The 23,191-nt window shown below is 39.6% G+C and overlaps 1 protein-coding gene across 2 annotated transcripts; it reads right to left on the minus strand.

Moving 5' to 3' along the window:
* Positions 1-222: 222 nt before the first annotated feature.
* On the minus strand, positions 223-17,856 carry LOC119038862 (zinc finger protein 709-like). 2 transcript variants are annotated; one of them, XM_053658710.1, is made up of 6 exons: positions 17,626-17,856; positions 8,576-8,702; positions 4,625-4,697; positions 2,856-4,351; positions 2,478-2,518; positions 223-700 (listed from the first exon to the last, which is right to left on the minus strand). In XM_053658710.1, the coding sequence occupies exons 1-4, from the start codon at positions 17,656-17,658 to the stop codon at positions 2,869-2,871; spliced, it is 1,716 nt and encodes a 571-aa protein (XP_053514685.1). In that variant the 5' UTR covers positions 17,659-17,856; the 3' UTR covers positions 223-700; positions 2,478-2,518; positions 2,856-2,868. The 2 variants fall into 2 exon arrangements, with proteins under 2 accessions (XP_053514685.1, XP_053514684.1); XM_053658709.1 differs by having other exon boundaries at positions 2,478-4,351.
* Between the last annotated feature and the right edge of the window lie 5,335 nt (positions 17,857-23,191).

Raw genomic sequence — 23,191 nt, forward strand, 5'->3', positions numbered from 1 at the left:
TTTTAGAAAACAGTGCTTATGGTTGTCAATAACAGAATTAAGTTCACCTCCTCACAGCATCCCATGCCTCCAGAAATGTTGTTTCCTTGAATAGCAATCAAATCACCTGTTTACTAAAAGCGCAAATCATGAACATCATTTTGAGTACCCTCTTAATGACAAATCCACAGTCATTTAGTTTTCATTCTTTTTAAATATTTTATTTATTTATTTTTAGAGAGGGGAAGGAAGGGAGAAAGAGACAGAGAGAAATATCAATGTGTGGTTGCCTCTCACGCACCCCCTACTGGGGACCCGGCCCCATAACCCAGGCATGTGTCCTGACTGGGAATCGAATCAGGGACCCTTTGCTTTACAGTCCAGCACTCAATCCACTGAGCCATACCAGCCAGGGCTCATATATATATATTTTAAGACTTTATTTATTTTTAGAGAGAAGGGAAGGGAGGGAGAACAATGAGAGAAACATGGTGTGAGAGAGAAACATCGATCTGTTGCCTCTCATACATGCTCCACCTGGGGACTGCACCTGCAACCCAGGCATGTGCCCTGATCAGGAATTGAACCGGCAACCTTTCGCTTTGAGGGATGATGCCCAACTGAGCCACACCAGACAGGGCTTCAGTCATTCTTAATAGTAAAATATACACCACTCTTGTTGACTGCTGGTGTGATCCTGGTGGGTTTTGACAAGACGGTGCTGACAAAACAAATAAATGAAAAATTAGTTTTAAGGCAAAAACTATAACTATAAAAGGATAAAAAATATAATTTACCCAAGGGAACAATAACTAAACATGTATACTCAAGATAATACTGAATGAGAATATAGGACTATTAACTTGACAAAATTACAAAGTTGATCTGAAAATCCATAATTACAATATTTTAATATACTATGTGCTCAAGAAATGAAAGTCAAAATTGTTATATACAAATTGTGTAAAGAGTTAATGAAATATTTCTAAGAACTTACAAAAGATTCTGTTTGACAAAAATGCACTGTTTTTAATGACAAACACACAAGTGAAAACATGCTGCAGAATATGTACAGCTGTGAGCAATGGGAACCATCCATAATCTGCCCAATACGAGAAAGGTGCTTTTTCTCACATGGATGGAATGAGTTAGAGAAAGCACTGCACAGGGCAGCAGAGGCAGAGACAGAGGAACAAACTCCAGCGTGGTTCTTTTGGATCGCACCACTGCAGCTGTCAGAGTGAAATCAGGAACACATGGTCACTAGTGGCATCAACTGAACAAGGTGTCTACTAATTAGACCTCATACACATACACTTTAGAGATGATGGAAGTCCAAACACCAGAATATTCCAAACCATGAAAGGTCAAATTAGTTGCCTGGTGGACAAACAGAAGATTACAGAAAAACTGAAACAATGGATTTTCATGTAGACCTTAGGAAGATATGTGTGGAAATCTACATCTCTGAGAAAATGGGAGTCATGCACTTGATTGCAGCTTTGGTTACTGGCAGAGCAAGAAGTCAGAAAAACAGGCTGGAAGCAGATGTCCCTAAAGCTCCTTTGCATGTCTCCCTGCCTGTATGGTGGCTCCAAAACCTGACCAAGGCATCCTGCACGTCTGTATTCCAAATCTTACCTAAGTGAGGCTTTCAGTTAATTCTAACATGAAACCATAAAAACAAAAACAAAAAACCAGATCCTAGAAACTGTCACATTACCCAGGTGACAAAATAGAGCCATCTCCAATTCTACATGTTATTGTCCAGTAACAGGTCTATCCTAATGCAGTCTATTATTCAAGGCCTAGCCGAAGAAATGACAATGAGCAGATAGCCAAAGATGTAAATACAGTTAACCCCTGAACAACATGGGTTGAACTGTGCAGATCCACTTATTCACAGAATTTTTTCAAGTGACCCACACAGTCCGCACATCAGCTCCGCATCTGGGAATCAGTGTTTGCAGAGGGCTGATTGTGGTTATACTTGGATTTTCAACTGCAGCACCCATAAACCCTGCATACCATTATTCACATCGGACTCTATGGCAAACTCTGCAATATTTAGAAATTTATGCCATCTTTTATTAGCAAAAAAAATGGAATAAGGGTCTTCTTGCCAAAACAAAAAAGTAGATTTTCTTATAAGATGGACTACACAGGGTGTGGCACAAATAATACCCCCTTTTTATTACAAAATCATAAGCATATAATTCTGTAACACAACAATATCACACTCAGGCACACCTGAGTTTTAGGTGACATTTTAGGTGACATGGTCAAATTGCTGTCCATCTTATGCAAGACATTCACAGACCCCACCAACCACACTTAGGCAAGCCTTACTTCTGCTGGACCCTGTACAATGGTTAAGGGATATATAGTTCTTGGACAGGAGGCCAGTAGGAAAATCCCAACATATACCAAAATAGCATTTATTTATTTATTGACAGCTCCTTATTTACAAACAATGGAAACATAAAAATTAAACCTACCTGTTTATTAGAAATATACTTCAATTTACTTATAGATGGATCTTCAAAATGGAAAGAGAAAATGTTAGTAACTGATCTAGAAAGAAAATACCTATTAATATTATGTAATGTTGCTTAAACAGTATTGCCCCAATGTTCATTTTTGGAAGTAGTAAACATCTACAGTTCAGAGGTCCACTTAAAAAGTGAGGCACTGATAAAGAGAATGTATTTATGACTTTTATAATGGTTCTTTCATATTATAGTTTTCTGGAACATTAACACGGATTAATTTGTATCAGACTTTCTCATATTACTTATACTCATAGGGTTTCGTTCCAGTGGGAGTTTTCACACATAAGGATGAGGGCCAGTTGATGTCTTTTCCATACTGCTTACATTCAAGAGGTTTTTATGCAGTATGAGTCCTCTCATGCCGCCTGAAGGAACTGGGACGACTAAAGGCTTTCCCACATTCTTTACATTTGTAAGGTTTCTCGCCAGTGTGCATTCTCACATGTCCTCGAAAGGTAGTACGGTAAGTGAAGGCCTTCCCACATTCTTTACATTCAAAGGGCTTCTCTCCAGTGTGAGTATTTTCATGTGTTCGAAAGGATGTGTAACAACTGAAGGCCCTACCACACTGTTTACATTCATAGGGCTTCTCTCCAGTGTGAGTTCTTTCATGTATTCGAAATGAGCTGGGGAAATTGAAGGCTTTCCCACACTCCTTACACTTATAAGGTCCATCTCCCGTGTGCACTATCATGTGTGTTCGAACACTCGAGGGAGAAATGAAGGCTTTCCCACATTCTTTACATTTATAGGGTTTCTCTCCGGTGTGCTTTCTCATGTGTCCTTGAAATGTTGTGCGATAAATGAAGGTTTTCCCACATTCTGTACATTCATAGGGTTTCTCTCCAGTGTGAGTTCTTTCATGTATTCGAAAGGAACTGGGCCAGCTGAAGGTTTTACCACACTGTTTACATTCATATGGCTTTTCTCCAGTGTGAGTCCTTTCATGTGATCGAAAAGAACTGGGACAACTGAGGGCTTTGCCACACTGCTTACATTTATAAGGTCCATCTCCTGTATGTGTTATCATGTGTGTTCGAATGCTTGAGAGAGAAATGAAGGCTTTACCACATTCCTTACATTCATAGGGCTTCTCTCCAGTGTGAATTCTTTCATGTATTCGTAAACCTAGAGGAGAACTGAAGGTTTTGTCACACTGTTTACATTCATATTGTTTATCTGAAGTGTGAGTCCTTTCATGTCTTCGAAAAGAACTGGGACAACTGAGGGCTTTCCCACATTGCTTACATTCATACGGTTTTTCTCCAGTGTGATTTCGTTCATGTATTCGCAAACCTAGAGGAGATCGCAGAGATTTTCCACACTGTTTACATTCATAGGGTTTCTCTCCAGTGTGAGTTCTTTCATGTGCTCGAAATGAGGTGGAACAACTGAAGGCTTTCCCACATTCCTTACACTTATAAGGAGCATCTCCAGTATGTGTTATCATGTGTCTTCGAAAGGTTGTGAGCCACGTGAAGGCTTTCCCACACTCACTGCATTCATAGGGCTTCTCTCCAGTGTGAGTCCTTTCATGTCTATAAACAGATTTGTGGTAACTGAAGGCTTTCCCACATTCCTTACATTTATATGGCTTCTCTTCGTATTCGTGATATTCATAAGGTTTGTGTCCAGTGTGAGATCGGATGTGCCTATTAAAGGATGAAGGACGCACAAAGACTTTTCCACACACACTGCATTTAAATGGTTTTACTCCAGAAGAAATTTGCTCGTTCAGATTAAGATTTAGAATCTGGTTGATGGTTTCTCCACACTGACTACCTTCTTGGCTTTCATACAGTTTTTCTACCATAAGACCTCTGTAAGAAAATGAAAAGCACATTATTAGTGATTTCTTTGTTAATTTCCTATTATTAGTAGTTATATTAGAGTTGTATTTTTATATTTTACAACAAAAGTGAAAGTTTTCTGACCCAGGACTTGAGCACAGCTATCATGAAAACAGTGATATTAGTATATGAGGTTAAAGGTAAGTAAATTTGAAGTAGGAGTTGTTTTATTTGCTCATTTTTTAAAATTCATGACATTCTATAATCCTCATGTGGAACAATGCTGTCTGTTTAGTGACTCACCTTAGTTTTCTCCCTTGGGTTTTGTACTGATTTTCAATGTTATGATCCTCCCATTTTTCCCCTAAATGCAGACCTAGAAAAACAATTCCACATTATTTTATTATACATTGGAGAAAAATTATTAGATTCTAGGTACATAATGAGTTGTAATAACACTTAGTTTATTTACTAATATATTCCTTTTTCCATATGTTGAAACAACATTGATGTGCAAAAAATTTGTTCTCCGTCAGAGGAATAGTGGCATGAGGGGTCCCTTTGAAGTTACAACAATTTGAACAGCTGTAATTCAAGAAAGGATTCCTTGCTCAATGCACGAACATCTCGGTGAGACGAAGCAATGAAACATATGAAGGTGAGCAAGTGGGAGCAAACTGAGGGGGCTGGAAAGGAGAAGAGTTGAGATGGTGCCAGGGACAAAGCCCAGAGCTCACAGCCCAGAGAGGGCAGGAATCAGATTGTCACTAGTACTCCCTTCAGTAGGGAGGACCAAAAAGATTCAGTGAAAATCCTGCAGGATTGGGCAGTACATGCTGAAGGTGAACTCAGTGACCTGGGCAGGGATGAAGCACAGAGGTACATCCACAGTTGTCTGGCAATAGGCATTCCAGACAGAGACAAAGCCACAGAGCCTGGCTGCCTGCCCTATCCCTTCATCCTCCAAGAGCTAGCAACAGGCCCCAGAAGTAGCTGTAGCAGTGAGTGTTGGGCTGCAGAGTACATTATCTGTAAACCTGAGAACTGGTACTACAGAAACATTTTTCCTCCGCAACTAATCCCAGGCTTGGGTGGAGATACAGAGGGGAAGCTGCTAAGATCTGCCAGTCACCATTACTGGGAGAGTAAAGCAACCAAGGCAACAGCCAGCTTCCCCCAGTCATCACAGCTGCATTGCCCTAGTATTGGGCTGCAGGGGACAGCACTGAGATTTCATTACATTTCCCTGCAGGGTTAGTCCCTAAAACCAAGGTGAACATAGAGAAAAGCCCACCTTCCCAGGGAACATGTTTTCTACCACTCTGAAGAAATGTTAAAAAGCCAGAGCAGTGCCAGAGATCTAAAAAACCCTTGCTTCAAGAAAGCACCTACTAGAAAACAATAGAAACACTTCTTATCAATCTCCTAGAGGAGTGCCACTCATACATACATGCCTAGACAGAGACGGAATTCATCGAATGCCATGAATAACCAAGGTAACAAGGCAGCTCAGAAAGAAAATGAAAAATCTTCAGAAAATAAACTTAAGGCATGGAAATGTGATTTAAATGATAGAGAATTCGACGCTGCAATTCTGAAAAAAAACTCAACAAGTTACAAAAAAAACACAGGCAGTTTAATTAACTCAGAAATAATATCAGTGAACAAAAAGGGTATATTACCAAAGAGATTGAAACTGTAAAAAAGAATCAAATAGAAAGTCTGGAGATGAAGAATTCAATAAAAGAGATAAAGAACCAGCGAAGCCCTGGCTGGTGTGCCTCAGTGGATTGAGTACTGGCCTGCTTCCAATCCAAAAGGTTGCTGGTTCAATTCCCAGGCAGGGCACATGCCTGGATTTCAGACCAGGTCCCCAGTTGGTGATGTGTCAGAGGCAACTAATCTATGTTTCTCCCACACACTGATGTTTCACTCCCTCTTTTTCTCCCTTCCTCTAAAAATAAATAAATAGAATCTTAAAAAAAATAAAAAGAACCAGTGAATTTAGGAAATATAGCTGACCAGATAGGGAAAGAATTAGTGATATGTAAGACAGAAACCTAGAAATGACACAGAGAAAAGAGAGAGACTTGACCATTAAAAAAAATAAAGCATTCTACAAGAACTATATGACTCCCTCAGAAAGAGCAATATGAGAATAACAGAAGAGAAGGAGAAAGGAATGAAAAGCTTAGTCAGAAAAATAATCAATGAGAACTTCCCAAACCTATGGGAAAGAGCTAGATACTTGCATACAGAAAGCAAACAGGACACCAAATTACCTCAATTCAGAAAGACTTTCTCCAATGTTCATTGCAGTAAAACTGTTAAAAATGAACAACAAACAAAGAATTCTTAAGGTAGCCAGGGAAAAGAAGACAGTAACCTATAAAGGAAAGCCCATTAGATTATCATTGGATTTTTCAGCAGAAACCCTACAAGTTAGGAGAGTGGAATAAAATATTCAAATTACTGAAAGAGAAAAATACCAGCCAAGAATAACATACCCAGCAAAGTTATCCTTTAGATACAAAGGAGAAATAAAGACTTTGAGGACGTCCATTGCAGGAAATACTCAAGGGGGTTATTCTACATGAAACAAAGAACAAAGGGTCACAAAACTATAAGTAAGATCACTAACAGGCAGACAGATGCAAGATATTATAACCCTTTTTTAGAATAGGGTACTATACACTTAAATATCACATAAAGGTTAAAGGAGGTAATAACGTTAAAAAAGAGGAAGAGCTCTGGTTGGGTGGCTCAGTGGGTTGGAGCATTGTCTCGTACACCAAAAGACTGGAGGTTCAGTCCCTGGTCAGGGCACATACCTAGGTTGCTTTGTTCAATTCCCAGTCAGGGTGCATACTAGAGGCAACCCATCAATGTCTCTCTCTCTCTCTTTCTGAAATCAATAAGCATATCCTTATGTGAGGATTTTAAAAAAAAGATGATGAAGGCAATAGCTACTGCAAGTTGGAAGTAAACTCACAGCATAAATAGGGATTGTTTGTGACAACAAAAACATAAAGGGGAAGTGGGTAAAGGTCTGAATTTACAAAGGGGGACAGAGATTAGATGCATTCAGAAGAAAGAGGACTAGTATATGCATATATATGAAACTTTCTTTTACATAAACCAAATGGGAACCAAACAAAAAAAAAAACCCAAACAGATATGTAACTTAAAAAAAGAGGAAACAGAGGGGAAAAGTATAGAATACCACCAAATTAAAAAAAACCCCAGATAGAAACACAAAGGAGAAGAACCAGTGGGGAAACAGAGTTATCAGAAAACAAGAGCTAAATGGCTATAGGAAGTCCACATACAATCAATAATTACCCTAAATGTAAATGGGCTGAATTCACCAATAAAGAGGCACAGAATATCAGACTGGATTAAAAAAAATGAAACTCAACCATATGCTGCCTCCAAGAGACACATCTAAGCTGCAAAGACAAAGTCAGATTCAAAGTGAAAGAATGAAAAAAATATTCTTCAAGCCAATAACATCCACAGAAAAGCAGGTGTAGCCATACTTACACCTGACAAAATAGTCTTCAAGATAATAAAGGAAACAAGAGACAAAGATGGGCATTTTATAATAATAAAGAGAACACTACATCAAGAAGATATAACACTTCTTCTTAGTATATATGCACCCAATCAGGGAGCAATGAAGTATGTGAAGCAACTACTCATAGAACTGAAGGGAGAAACAGACCAAAACACAGTAACAGTTGGAGACTTTAATATTCCCTTGACAACTCTAGAGAGATCATCCAAACAGAAAATCAATAAAAAAATATTGACTTGAATGACAAAGGAGACCACATGGACATAATTGACATTTACAGAGCCTTTCATCCCAGGACACCACCAGATTATCGATTCTTCTGTAGCACACATGAAAAATTCTCAAGGATAGACCATATGTTGGGACACAAAACTAGCCCCAACAAATTCAAGATGACTGAACTTACACCAACATATCCTCCCATGATGATGCTTTGAAATAAAAAATCAACTGCAAACACAAAGCAAGAAAACCCACAAATACGTGGAGATTAAACAATATGCTACTAAAAAATGATGGGGTCAAAGAAGAAATAAAAGGTGAACTCAAAAAGATACATACAGACAAATGAGAATGACAGCACAACATATCAAAACTTCTGGAATGCAGTGAAAGCAGTAATTAAAAAATGCTTGTTCTCTAAATGACAAATTAAGTAAGAAAGTCAGAATCCCTACCTATTGAGGCCAGGTTCCTGTAGGTTTCCCGCATCACATTTCTATAGAGTTTCTTCTGTGAAGGAGCTAGTAAAGCCCACTCCTCCAGGGTGAAGTTCACAGCCACATCTTCAAAGGTCACTGAGTCCTAAAATATTGCAAATATGTGTATAGTAGGATTCATGAATCTGAGCACTGGAGATTTATATTCAATTTATAGGGAGGTTACATATGATTCTGTGGTCTCCGAACATTTGTTTTATGCCTTGCTCAATAAACCTACTATAGCCACACTTACTTCCTCATCGATTTAACAGAATCATGAATTTTGCAGCACATGCCATTTATACATTTTTGCTGTGATCATTTAAAATATTACTGCTCTCTACTGGCAGGGTCTACAGCATCTTGGAGAAATGACAGAAATTCTACACACAAAAAAACCCCAAATATTTTAAGCACATTACTTCCTTGTGAGAAAAACTCACCTCCTCATTACCTACTACTCTTACTCAGCACTCCAATATGTACAGGGTCAAATCTACATAAAGCTTTAATGAATAAAAAAGACAGTGAAAAACTGGAAGCTTTTTCTTCTGTTCCCATCACCAAATATGAGAGTCCAGGCAGCCTATGTAAATCCGACTTGTAAGAAGGATTAGCTTGCCATTTTGGTCTGAAATATTCTATCTAGGCCATTAAAAGTAGTCAGATCCAGCTGACTAAATGAAAATGTTCTTGTAAAGATGCAATATTTTTAACTTTTGTAATATTTGTCACAGACTCAGTTTTCCCATTCTTTGTTCTGTTTCATGGAACTAGGAAGTTACTGAGAAGTTAGGGCTCAGACAACTTAGCATGATATGGCATGCTAAAAGAGCAAAGACAACTTAGACATCCACAAACATCCCCCTCACACAAACCTTGGGGCTGCTTCACACCAGCTTTAGGACACATCCTGAGATGATAAGGTGCTAGAAGAGCTCTTTTGGTCAGACCCTAACAGTGTTCCCTGGCTCTTGCTAACCTGGAAGAACAGGTTAAGAGCTGCACATTGCAATGGAGTTCACTGAAGTCCACAATGGTTTGATGGGCTACCTGTAATTATAAAACCTTATTAAAAAATTGCCAAGGACAAATACAAATCTAAAGGTCTTCTCTAAAAATGGTAAAAGCCTTAGTCATTTGAACAAATACATTTATTTCAACTGTAATAAAGTAGTGAAATTTTTGCCTTATTCTACCTGTCTCATGGTTGAATTTTTAAAATTTTCATATATTTATTTTTTAGAAAGAGGGGAAGGGAGGGAGAAAGAGAGGAAGAGAAGCATTGATGTGTGAGATACATTGATTGTTTGCCTCTTGGATGTCTCCAATAGGGGACCTGGCCCATAACCCAGGCATGTACCCTGACTGAGAAATGAACTGGGGACCTTCTGGTTCACAGGCACCATAGTGCTCAAGCCACTGAGCCACACTGTGGCTCATGGCTGAAATTTAAAAAATGAAATTAACAGATCTCCGGTTGCATCTGACTATATATGTGGATGTGTGTCTACCTTCAGAATATACTAACAAAACTGGTTTGTAAAAAGCTCTGTTTAATGAACTTAGACTAACCCAAATGTTTTTTCAGGCTCTGGAATAATACTTGGTATTCAAGTTCATTAAAATAGGCAACTCTTTCGAGTTATCAACAAAAACAACTTAGAATGATGGATGACTTTGTTTAACATCTCATAAAATTTTTTGTGGGTAATCTAAACATATTATTGAGAACAAGTAAAATAAAAAAAGTACGTATGGACAAAAAGGTTGTAGGTAAACCTTTTTTATAAAAACAATTATATGTATTTATTATTTTTTTAAATTTTATTTATTTATTTATTATCTATCTTTAGAGGGGAAGGAGAGAGGGAGAGAAACCTCAATGTATGGCTGCCTCTAGGGTGTCCCCTGCTGGGAACTGGCCTGCAGGGAACTGGCCTGTAACCCAGGCATGTGCCCTGACTGGAAATTGAACTGCGATCCTCTGGTTCGCAGGCCTGTGCTCAATCCACTGAGCTACACCAGCCAGGGCAACAATTATATGTATTTAAAAAGAATTTCCTAAAATCTTTTGCTAACTTGAAACTTTAAAGTTTTGCTAACTAAATTAACTAATGTTAATTAGTTAATTAGTTAACTAAATTAACTGAATATTTAGATCATTTTCAAGTAAGATAAAATACTGAAAATACTTTTGGGCTTCTTATTACAGAGAAACTAAAAGATAAATTTGGTTTTTTTACTAAACATGTCACACTGAAAGACTGTACTATTTATTTATTTTAAAATTTATTTTTAGAGAGGGGAAGGGAGGGAGAAAGAGAGGGAGAGAAACATCAATGTGTGAGAGAAACATTGATTGGTTGCCTCTAACAGCCCTCAACCAGAAACCTGGCCTGCACAGGCATGCCTGACTGGGAATCGAACTGGCAATCTTTCAGTTTGCAGGATGACAGTCAACCCACTGAGCCACACCAGTCAGGGTGAAAGACTGTACTATTAAAAGTGGTACATGTTTCTTGAAATTATGAAGTACATTAATTAATTTGCCAATCTAAAGATAAAAACGGATGTAACAGTTAACAATAGCTTACTTAATTTTCATTAGAAACAGATTTTTAAGGATGGAAATTCCAATACACGTAATTGGAACTACTAGGAATAGTACGGGAAACAACTCTGAATGCAAGAAAAAAATATATGTTTTCAGTAAAAGATGGTATAAGATATGGAAATGTGTTTTTGAGGGAATTACAAGGAAAGCTGTAAAAGATTTGAGATGTCTACTGCACAGTTTTAGAATTCTTAGCCAGATTAATCAGGCAAGAAAAAGAAATAAAAGGCATCCAAATTAGAAAGAAGTAGAACTGTTCCTATTTGCAGATGGCATAATATTATTATAGTGTAAGCCCTGACAGCTTAAAAAATTTTTTTTTTGTAATGAAAGTACCAGATGTAAAGCTTTGACTATGGAGGCATCCATATCAACAATTTATCCACTTAGAGAGGGCTATCTTGAATAAACACATTGCCAACCACACAATTAGATAAAATGCCAGGCTACCTCCTTCCACTGAAGATCCATTGTTTTAGAAATCTTGGTTGATTTTCAATACTGACCATTGGAGCCATTTGTTTCTCCGCTTTCTGCACTTGAAATTGTCACTTTTTTGTTTAGAATCCATCAAAGCCCTAGAGCCTGTAAGACCCTAGGCCTCCACATTTGATCCCCCCAAAAAGAAGGACCCCAAGGTCTGTATATGCTCTCCCCAAGGCTTCATCTGTTACCGAGCTATGTGGCCCCAGGTGTTCTGTGTAATTTCCAGGTCCTATGAGTAAAAGACATATATTTTTTCAAAGTGTTCTGGTGGTTATTCCCAAAGGGCAACTTGCAATAACAAGAACCACTAGGGCTGGTACAACCACAATGTTGGTTATTGATAGGCTGAGACAAGCACAAAACAATTATATATAGAAAAACCCTCAAGAATCCACCAAAAAACTTTTAGAACTAATAAGTGAATTCAGTAAAGCTTCAGGATACAAAAATCAATCTGCAAAAACCTGTAACATTTCTAGACACTAATAACAAACTAACAGAAAGGAAAATTAAGAAAAAATCTACTTATAATTGCATCAAAAAGAGTAAAATACCCAGGAATAAATGTAATGAAGAAACTGAAAGACCTGTGTACTGAACTATACAAGACATTGACGAAAGAAACTCAAGACACAAATAAATGGAAAGATGCTCCATGCTCATGGATTAGAAAAAAACAGTATCGTTAAAATGTCAATACTATGAAGCAATCTACAGACTCAGTGCAATTCCTATCAAAATCCTAATGGCATGTCCCACAGAAATAGAACAATCATAAAATCTCTATGGAGCCACAGGTGAATCCACATAGCTAAGGAAATCCTGAGAAAGAAAACAAATCTGGAGGCATCATCCTTCCTGATTTCAAACTATATTACAAAGCTGTAACTAAAACAACATGGTATTGGAATAAAAACAGATATATAGATCAATGAAAGAGAATAGTCCAGAAATAAACCCATGCTTATATGGTCAATTAATTTATGACAAAAAAGCCAGGAATATAAAGTGGGAAAGGAGAGGCTCTTCGATAAACAGTGTTAGGAAAACTGGACGCCACATGCAAAAGAATGAAACTGGACTACTATCTCACACCATACAGAAAAATTAATTCAAAATGAATTAAAGATCAGGAGATCAATAGTAGCCTTGTACTACATTGTAATGCCTATATCACCCACCTCACTTCATCATCTCATCATGGAGACACTGTATCATCTCATATCATCACAAGAAAGTTGAGTGTAGTTCAAGAAGATATTTTCAGAAAGAGAGAAACCATTCACATAACTTTTATTATAGTATATTGTAATAATTGTTCTATTATTAGTTATTGTTAATCTGTAAGTGCCTAATTTATACATGCTAATTTAAACTTGCTATATTCTATGAATTCCTAGAGTGATCTTGGATTCCTTCAGATGTTTACATAGAAAATCATGTCATATTCAACAAAATCTCATCATTTCATACCTTAAAAAATTACTAGATTTCTGAACTTCTGGCCAAGATGGTGGTATAAGTAGATATACTTTGCCTCCTTGCAAATCCAAAAGAAGGACAATAAATTTAAAAACAAAAAAATAACCAGAACTTCCAGAAAATCAAACTGTATGGAAGTCCAACAACCAAGGAGTTAAAGAAGAAACATTCATTTAGACTGGTAGGAGGGGCGGAGTTGGGCAGCCAGGGAGGAGAGGACACCTGGCATGGCGGTGGCTGGAGGAGCAAGTGGGTGAGGAGGGGGTGGCTGGCAGACTGGGTGGTCCCACATTTGTGTGCAGATAAACCAGGAGTAACACTTGGGGAGAGAGCTAGACCATGCTTGCAACCCAGGGTTCCAGTGCAGGAAACAAAAGCCTCAAAACCTCTCACTGTAAAAATCTGTGGGGGTTGTGGTGGGAGAAACTCCCAGCCTCACAGGGGAGTACATTGGAGAGGCCCACAGGGTCCTAGAACATACACAAACTCACCCACCCAGAGTCAGCAGCAGAAGGGCCCAAAATGCTTGTGGGTAGCAGGGTTAGTGACTGAAAACCTGCTGAGAGCCAAACAAGTGGCATTGGTCCCTCTCTGACCTCTCCCCCATAGATAGTGCCACAATCCAACTGCATGGGTTGCCCTACCCTATCGAATACCTAAGGTTCTGCCCCTTACAATGTAACAGGTGCACTGAGACAAAGAAATGTAGCCTAAATGAAGGAAAAGATCAAAACTCCAAATATAGAATTAGGTGATAAAGAGATAGCCAACCTATTAGATGTAGAGTTCAAAACAAGGTAATCAGGATGCTCACAGAAATGGTTGAGTATGGTCACAAAATAGAGGAAAAAGTGAAGGCTATGAAAAATGAAATAACGGAAAATGTACAGGCAACCAACAGTGAAGGAAAGGAAACTGGGACTCAAATCAACAGTTTGAAACAGAAGGCAGAAATAAACGTTTAACCAGAATAGAATGAAGAAACAAGAATTCAAAAAATGAGGAGAGGCTTAGGAACCTTGGGGTCAACTTTAAACGTACCAACATCCAAATCACAGGGGTACCAAAAGGAGAAGAGGAAGACCAAGAAATTGAAAACTTACCTGAAAAAATAATTGAAGGGTACCAAAAGGAGAAGAGGAAGACCAAGAAATTGAAAACTTAGCTGAAAAAATAATTGAAGGAGAACTTCCCTAATCTGTCAAAGGCAATAGACTTCTAGGAAGTCCAGGAAGCTCAGAGTCCCAAAGAAGTTAGACCCAAGGAAGCATATACCAAGGCACATCATAATTATATGACTCAAGATTAAAGATAAGGAGAGAAACTTAAAAGTAGCAAGAGAAGAGGAGACAGTTACCTACAAAGGCGTTCCTGTAAAACTATCAGCTGATCTCACAAAAGAAACCTTACAGGGAAGAAGGGGCTGGAAAGATTCAAAATCTTGTAGGCAAAGACCTACATCCAAGATTACTCTATTCAGCAAAGCTACCATTTAGAATGGAAGGGCAGATAAAGTGCTTCCCAGATAAGGTCAAGTTAAAAGAGTTCATCATCACCAAGCCCTTATTTTATAAAATGTTAAAGGGACTTACCTAAGAAAAAGATGATGATAAAAAATATGAACAGTAAAATAAACTCACAACTATCAACAACTGAACCTAAAACAAAAACAAAAACAAACTAAGCAAACAACTAGAACAGGAACAGAATCACAGAAATGGAGATCACATCAAGGGTTTTCAGTTGGGAGAGGATGGGGGAAAATGTATAGGGAATAAGAAGCATAACTGGTAAGTACAAAATAGACAGGGGGAAGTTAAGAATAGTATAGAAAATGGAGAAGCCAAAGAACTTATATATATGACCCATGGACATGAACTAAGATGGGGGGTTGGAATGCTGGTGGCGTGGGGCAGGGGAGAGGAGAGGAAAAAAATGGGACAAATGTAATAGCATAATCAATAAAATATACTTAAAAAAACTACTAGACTTCAAAAAGTACCTATGACTTTTTAATCCTTCATATGCATTGCTTATTTAAAATAGAGAAATTTATATCTACAAATGTATATATATACATTTTACTGTTTTTGTTATTAATTTTTGCTGCTTTAAATTTAATCTTAACTTTTCTCATATTAAATTATTTAAACATGAATAAGTATAGAAGTACAAACCATAAAATATAAAATTTTTCAGTTTTTTCTAGCAACAAAAATGGAAGAGACACAGTTTGTCTGTGTTCAGGGGTTTGCATTTAATCCTGAAACGTACTAGGATTTTCAAAGATTTACAAAGTTCAAGTTGTTTTTCTCAATCAATTCAAATAAAAATTCATCTGCTTTAAGAATAGTATAGTCTTTTAAATATCAAAGTTCTTTAGGGACATGCACATACAAAAACTGATCTTAAACTGAAAAATGTGCCAAAGAATTTATGTATGTCCATCTCATAGCCTTAGATTCTGTCGCCTAAAATTGAGCAAAAATTCTTTTGGTTCCAGGATTTTCTTGCCTTACAAAGTTATCTCTCAATCAACTTACATTTTCAAAGTCTAAGAAACCAAAAATCTTACATAGCACACAAGAAATAAAATTGTATACTGCTAAAAGAAACTAGTGAAATGATTGATATATTCAATAGACAAAGATACCTAATGAAAAGAAATGCAAATATTAAAACCAGCTCAGATAAAGCAGCCAGCAGTTAAGAAGAAAGATCCACATTCAGAAAGTTAAACACATTCCCAAGCTTGGAGTCTAGACACTGCTAGTTGAGCTAGGACCCCTAAAGTGGGTCAGTCCTGCGGAAGGACCACAGGTGACATCCAAGCAGCCCCAGGAGTGAACTCTGGGAGCTCCATCCACAACCTTACATCTCTCCCCCAGGCTTCCATTCTCGAATGAGGAACCTCTCAGCCTGATTCAGTTTGAGGGTCTGAGCCAAATGAAGTACTAAATTCATAAACTCTTTGTCCTGGAAACTCCTGACCTTCACATACTTTCTCCAGTGTCACTATCGGGTAGAGCCAGGTACTTAAACACAGACTTTGTCAATGTCATGGATGCAAAAAACATGTCAAAAATGGCTAGGCCTCAAGGAGTGGGTGGTGGTGGCTTGGTTTGGAGTCACTGGCCTTGGGCCTCTGCTTTCTAGTCACAATGTTTTGGACACCATTTGTATTTTAAATGACATTAATCCAGTGTTCCAAGAATCCAGCAAAATCACTTAATCACAGGATTCATGTCTAAGGAGGAAATAAAGTTATAGGGGACTTTTACTAGCTCAAGGAAACCCACAAATATCTATTCCTTTCAGAAATAAAAATGTCAGTTAATTATTATGTCAAAGAAACTGACTTGTAAACAACCATATTGGAACACTTCTAGGTGCTATAATTCTAAACCCTGACATGCCACTTTAAATCACCTAAAAGATAAGAACATCAGAATTCTACTACACCCACTGGGGGGTGGGGGTGGGGTGGGGAGGGAAACAAAAATGTTAACTAATGTATGCAATAACAAAAGATTCTATTTTTTTCCCCTGAAGTACACCTCTTTCTTGCCTCTTTGGAAATGTTTTTTTACTGTACCCCAAGCTCTAATTTGCTGAAAAACTGTTTCTAGTAAATAAACTTTTCCCAAGTGACGAAAATAGGGAGGGGCAGTCCTAGCCTGGAATTGAGCTGAAAGCACCCATCACCCAGCAGTTTCCCGGGAGGGATCCCCAACGGGCTTCCCAAAGGGCGCCTGTTCCTGCAGGGACGATCGGGGTTTGGGCGTGTGGGGCTCGGGGATTTCACGCAACGTATTCCAGGTGGTTATTCCCGACTTTCCTCTCATGTCAAATATGTACAAAAATAAATCTTTGAAAGAGCCATCCGTGACTCAGTAGGCAAATGATAGAACGCTGCATCTGTGTGAAACGCACTGTGGAGGACAAATAGTTAATAACGATGCTCTGAGCTGCAGAAGGGAAGAAGATGGCGTCTGGGAATGCGGGGAAAGATCCGGAAATTTAGGGCTTCACTGCCAGCCTTAGGAAGAGCTACGCTGGGGGACGGGTCGTGTACATGAGGCCCTGCTTCCTAAACATTCGGAAAAATGAGGGGAAACAAGTCTCCTGCGGAGAAAAGAGGAACCTGGGACTCCACGGACCATAGCTCCTCCACACAGAACCGTGGGGACTGAGTCACAATGGTCCCCATGACCCTTCCCGCGGTCACCGCGCAATCTAGGGGTGATGCGACCAGGCGCAGGGACAGGATGAGTCTCCCGGGTCCTGGCTGCGGCAGAGCCCGACGCTGCGTGCCGGACTGGCGGCCGTCCGAGCCCACGGGGGTCCGCAGACTCCCGTGAGCTCCGGGAAGCCGACCCCACCTCGGCGGCTTCCAACCGGCCCCTGTCCGGTCTCCCGACACCTGCCCCAGCCCACTCACCATTTCTCGGTTCCCGGGGTTCGCCTTCCACATGACGACTCCCTCCCGCGGCAACTTCAGGCCACGACCACAAGATGTGTTATAGCCACTTGAGGCGTTTGAGAGGAACGCGGAGGACCAGAGCCACCAGCCCTCAGCTCAACCGGTCCACGCCATCCTCAAAGCGCCGCCCCCACAAATGGTACCAAGGACTCCCCTGATTGGACAGTCGCAAGGCCCCGCCCTGTCGAGACTGAGTAACTGCAGCCGAGGTCCCGTCTGGGAGCCGAGGTTGACTTGGCACGAGGTCAGAATCTGTCCTTTCAAGGGGACACTGAGTTTAACCATTAGGCCACCAGGCCACTCATGGAACTGTGACCTTTCTTTGCAAACACAGATTCTTATAAGTGACCTGTCCATATGTAATGATGACTGGCTCCATTTTGATGGTGGACCATTTCCAGCAGGGAGATGCTTGCCCTTCCATCCCCAACCCCCACTCATCTGGTACTTGAAAGAATCCTGCGGTCTCGGGGCCCTTAGCTCTGGTGGGAGGGAAGTTTGAATCTCAGTCCTGGACCAGGCCCCCAGCCTCAGATGCTGGCATATGTGAAACATATGGGGCAAAGTAGCCACTGGAAAACCTCTTTGAGGAACTCCATTAATACCCATTTGGTGAAAGATCAAAGGACGCAAAACTGGAAGAACACTGCTTGGTGAAAAATGATATTTGGCGAAGGTATGAAGAAAAAAGAATCAGGACAGTGGCCATCTGTGGGGCAGGACGGATGAGTCAAGGACAAGAATATCAGAAGGCTCTCAACCACTGCCCATAGATTCCAGAGGTGTTCATATTGTTACTATAAATTATACCATAACAATTTGTATATTCACTTCTGAATATATTTGATGATAAAATTTAAAAAAAGCAATTCAGCTTTGAAAACAATATAATTTGTATATGTTTGTTTCCCTGTAAAGTGGCAATCTGTAACCTGCCAAAATATGATGTTGTTAATTGGGTCCAGTAATAAAGTTTAGAATAGCTTTAATTGAATAGATGGTTGTTTTTTTTTAAAGATTTTATTTATTTATTTTTAGAGAGAGGGGAAAGGAGGGAGAAAAGGAGGGAGAGAAACATCAATGTGTGGTTGTCTTTCACACACCCCTTACTGGGGACCTGGCCCACAATCCTGGCATGTGCCCTAACCGGGAATCAAACTGGCGACTCTCTGGTTTGCAGGCAGGTGCTCAATCCACTGAGCCATACCAACCAGGACTTTTTATTAAAAAAAAAAATCTAGCATGGACTGGTTTATACCAGATCCTGGCAGATAATAGGGAGGGGAAAAATTTTATGAAATATGTGACTTCCGCCATCAAAAGCTATAGTCCAGGCATGTTTTTGTAAGAATGATGTAAGGACAATGGGTCTTATTCCCACCTCTCCCTTCAGTTTATTTTTAATTATTAATGTCTTTCATTTCCTCTCTGCCCCCAAATATATAACATTTAAACATGAAAGAGGCCAGATAGTTAGTGACTTAATAAAAGAATGACTTAGAGAAATAGATTATTAAATTTGGTTACTCCTGACTACAATTTATTTCCTCACTTTTCTCATGGGCAGGAATTTTCAACACGCTGCCCTATCAGAATACGGTCTACCCCATCCAAGCAGCTCCAAGGGCCACAGCAGAAAGAGCAGCAAAAGGAAATGTGAATGTCAGTGGGCACGTCCTGTCCTTGGATACCAGCCCCAGCTCATTTCTTTCTCTTTCCTGCCCCAATTGCTTTCTGTATGTTTTCTTAGAGAGTTGGAGCTAGAGTTTAATATAAATAAAATATATGACATTATCATATGCTGTAAAGGGGCATGTAACATTTGTGTCTCGCATTGAAGAAAATGGTAATTTATATATACATATGATTGATGGATTTTTTTTAATTTTTAAAGAAGATTTTACTTTATTTTTAGAGAGAGGGGAAGAGAGGGAGAAAAAGGGAGAGAAACATTGTTAAGTTGCCTCTTGCACACCCCTGACTAGGGACCCAATAGGCAACCCAGGCATGTGTCCTGGTTGGGAATTGAACCAGTGACACTTTGGTTTGCAGACTGGCACTCAATCCTCTGAGCCACACCAGCCAGGGCTCCTGTGTTACTTTTTAAAGTGGAAAGCTATCCTGGCAAGTGATTTTTACCAGAACACTAGATCTCTAGATTAAATTTTGCAGATACTCGCAAACAAACTTCAAAACAGATACACAGCAGTATCATAGACAAGGCTCTACCCTTAATCCCCCTTCCCACTTAGGTACACACACATGCTAGCAAATAAGCTTCTCTGGCAGTACTCCAAGAACGGAGAAGTAAAGTTAGCTGAGCCCATCAACCAACTAGGCCAGCTTCCTGGGGTCCTAACTCTTCTCTGAGCACTTACTAGCTAACAACCTAACATTCGACCAAGCACCATATCATCGATTTTAAGTGCATGTGTTTGAAGGTCTCTTACCCAACCAGACTGTAAGATTTTAAAAAGCAGGACATCTTACAGTTGGCTTATTTTCTCCTTTGTACCTAGGATAAAACTCAGTAAGAGATTGATAGGTATTAATCAAAACAGAGCTCTGGCTGGGGTGGCTCAGTGGATTGAGTGCCAGCCTGGGAACCAGTGTGTCACTGGTTAGATTCCCAGTCAGGATACATGTCTGGGTTATGGGCCAGGTCCCCAGCAGCGAGTGCGTGAGAGGTAACTACACATTGATGTTGCTCTTCCTTTTTTTCTCCCTCCCTTCCCCTCTAAAAATAAATGAAATCTTTAAAAAAAAAAGAATAAAAGAGATGACTGTCTTAGACTGAATCCAAAAAACAGAGCCATTCTTGACTCAGGTTACCAGTTATATCACTTCCTCAGGGGTTTGACTGGCCCATTGTTGAAGTTTCTCTGCTACCCAGAAGTTGTATTTATGTTTGTATTTCAAATTACTGTCACATAAAGTAAAGGTAATTCTATCAATGTCCACCACAGCCAGAGTAGGGCCCAACTGCCTATATCCTTTATCAGAATCCAACTCATTCCAAAATGGGGTCGGGAAGAGATTTTGCTCGGGGCAAAGGGTGCTCGTGCAGACGAGGTTTCAGAGTTGTACCCTTGATGCCTGCATGGTTTTGGGAGCCAGTGTAACCCCAGTAAATTCAATAAGAAAAATCCAAAAAAAATCAATAAAGTGGCAATGTGAGCTTTCATTCATGGTTTGGCAACAGAAATTGCTAACAAGCCAGTGTCTATTTAGGAAAATGGGTTACATAAATTCATCATCATATGTACCTTTTAAGAACAAAGGGTGAAAATGTATCGATTATGTAAAGATCTGGAGTATTTATCAATAGAACGATTAAGTAAAGTGTACTGCAACATACAGGGCCTGGCAGAAGTAATGCCTGCTTGAGTGTCGTTGGTAGGGTACGTGAATGTCTCACACGGGATGGACAGAATTTAAACATTTCACCTAAAATGTCATATGGTGTGCTTGAGAGTGACGTTATGTTACAGAATTATATGCTTATGATTTTGTAATAAAAGATTTTGTAATAAAAAGGGAGTGTTATTTGTGTCAGACCCTGTATATACCATATTACTTTCTCTACATCTGTTATGGTCACCTGCAGACTCAGGCGAGCCCCTACTCTAGGTTCGCTTGACAATATATTGCCACCAGAAACATATGAAAGGGTTTATGTCTTCTGTAATGGATGCGTCTGGGGAGAGCTGAGAAGGCCTCTCAAGCAGGTGGGAAATGCCTTGAAACAGCAAGGAAAGGAGCCTGGCCTGGTTTTGTTAGTTTGTTTTTTCTTTTTGTTTGCTTTTTAAATTGAGGTTAGGGGTGGGCTAGGGTGAGATTTTATACACAGGGCTGGGGTTTTCAGGGATTGACTTTCTTGCCAGTGCTAAAGGTGGGAGCGCTCAGGTTTCCTGATCACCTGTACAGATGTGGGCCACAGGGGAAGAAGGAGGATGAGGCTTTTAGAGCTGTCAGCTGTCAACCATTCACTAATGGAGCCAGAGACTTCTGATTAATCCTCTGGCATGAAAGGAACTTAAGAAAGTAGCATTCCTATCCTCGCCAGGGAAAAAGCTAACAAACTTAAAATCAATGACTCAGCTCTGTCAAAGCATTAATTCCAGGGCAAACTGCTGTCTTCCAAAATTGGAGAGAAAAATAGCCAGAATGAAATATGCCCACAATATTCTGTTCTTTTTTCTTTTTATTATATTTTATTGATTATGCCATTACAGTTGTTCTATTCCCCCCTTCATTCCCCTCCACCCTGCACACCCCTCCCCCACCATTACCCCCTTTAGTTTATGTCCGTGTGTCACAAGTTCTTTAGATTCTATATTTCCCATACTATTCTTGCCCTCCCCCTGTCTATTTTCTACCTACTGCCTATGCTACTTATTTTCTGTACCTTCTCCCCCCTTCTCCTTCTCCCACTCCCCTGTTGCTAACCCTCCATGTAATCTTCATTTCTATGGTTTTGCTCCGATCTAGCTGTCCTCTTAAATTGCTTTTGTTTTAGGTGTGGTTCTTAGTAACTGTGAGTCTGCTGTCCTTTCACTGCTCATATTTTTTATCTCCTTTTTCTAAGTCCCTTTAACACTTCATATAATAAGGGCTTGGTGATGATGAGCTCCTTGAATTTGATCTTATCTGAGATGCACTTTATCTGCCCTTCCATTCTAAATGAAAGCTTTGCTGGATAGAGCAATCTTGGATGTAGGTCTTTGGATTTCATGACTTGGAATACCTCTTTCCAGCCCCTTCTTGCCTATAAAGTCTCTTTTGAGAAATCTGCTGACAGTCTGATGGGAACTCCTTTGTAGGTGACTGTCCCCTTATCTCTTGCTGCTTCTAGGATTTTCTCCTTCATTTTAATCTTGGCTAATGTAATTCTGATGTGCCTTGGTGTGTTCCTTCTTGGGTCCAACTTCTTTGGGACTCTCTGAGCTTCCTGGATTTCCTGGAAGTCTATTACCTTTGCCAGATTGGGGAGATTCTCCTTTATTATTTGTTCAAATAAGTTTTCCACTCATGGGTGTTCCTCGTCCCCTTTGGGTACCCCTATAATTCGGATGTTGGAACATTTACAGATGTCCTGGAAGTTCCTAAGCCTCTCCTCATTTTTTTGAATTCTTGTTTCTTCATTTTCTGTTTGGTCATTTTTTTTTTCTTCCCTCTGGTCCACTCCATTGATTTGAGCCCCAGTTTCCTTTCCATCACTATTGGTTTCCTGTACATTTTCCTTCATTTCAATTAGTTTAGCCTTCATATGTTCCTCTAATTTGTGACTATCATCAACCAGTTCTATGAGCATCCTGATCACCAGTGTTTTGAACTGTGCATCTGATAGGTTGGCTATCTCTTGGTTGCTTAGATGTATTGGCTCTGGGGCTTTGTGCTGTTCTTGAGCCCTACGGTTTTGATCTGTTCTCACCTGTTATGTACGAGGGGCAGAGCCTTAGGTGTTCACCAGGGCAGGGTGACCCAGTTGCTGGGTTTTGATGCTGTATATGGGGGTGGGGTC

Source organism: Artibeus jamaicensis, unplaced genomic scaffold, assembly GCF_021234435.1.
Source record: "Artibeus jamaicensis isolate MK-2021 breed Jamaican fruit bat unplaced genomic scaffold, CSHL_Jam_final scaffold_537, whole genome shotgun sequence".
Taxonomy (NCBI): domain Eukaryota; kingdom Metazoa; phylum Chordata; class Mammalia; order Chiroptera; family Phyllostomidae; genus Artibeus; species Artibeus jamaicensis.

Coding starts and splice junctions, on each gene's coding strand:
- LOC119038862 (XM_053658710.1), bottom strand. CDS start 17,658: ATGTGGAAGGCGAACCCCGGGAACCGAGAAATG. Junction 4,698..8,575: donor CAGGAACCTGGCCTCAATAG/GTAGGGATTCTG, acceptor TTGTTTTTCTAG/GTCTGCATTTAGGGGAAAAA. Junction 4,352..4,624: donor ACCCAAGGGAGAAAACTAAG/GTGAGTCACTAA, acceptor ATTTTCTTACAG/AGGTCTTATGGTAGAAAAAC.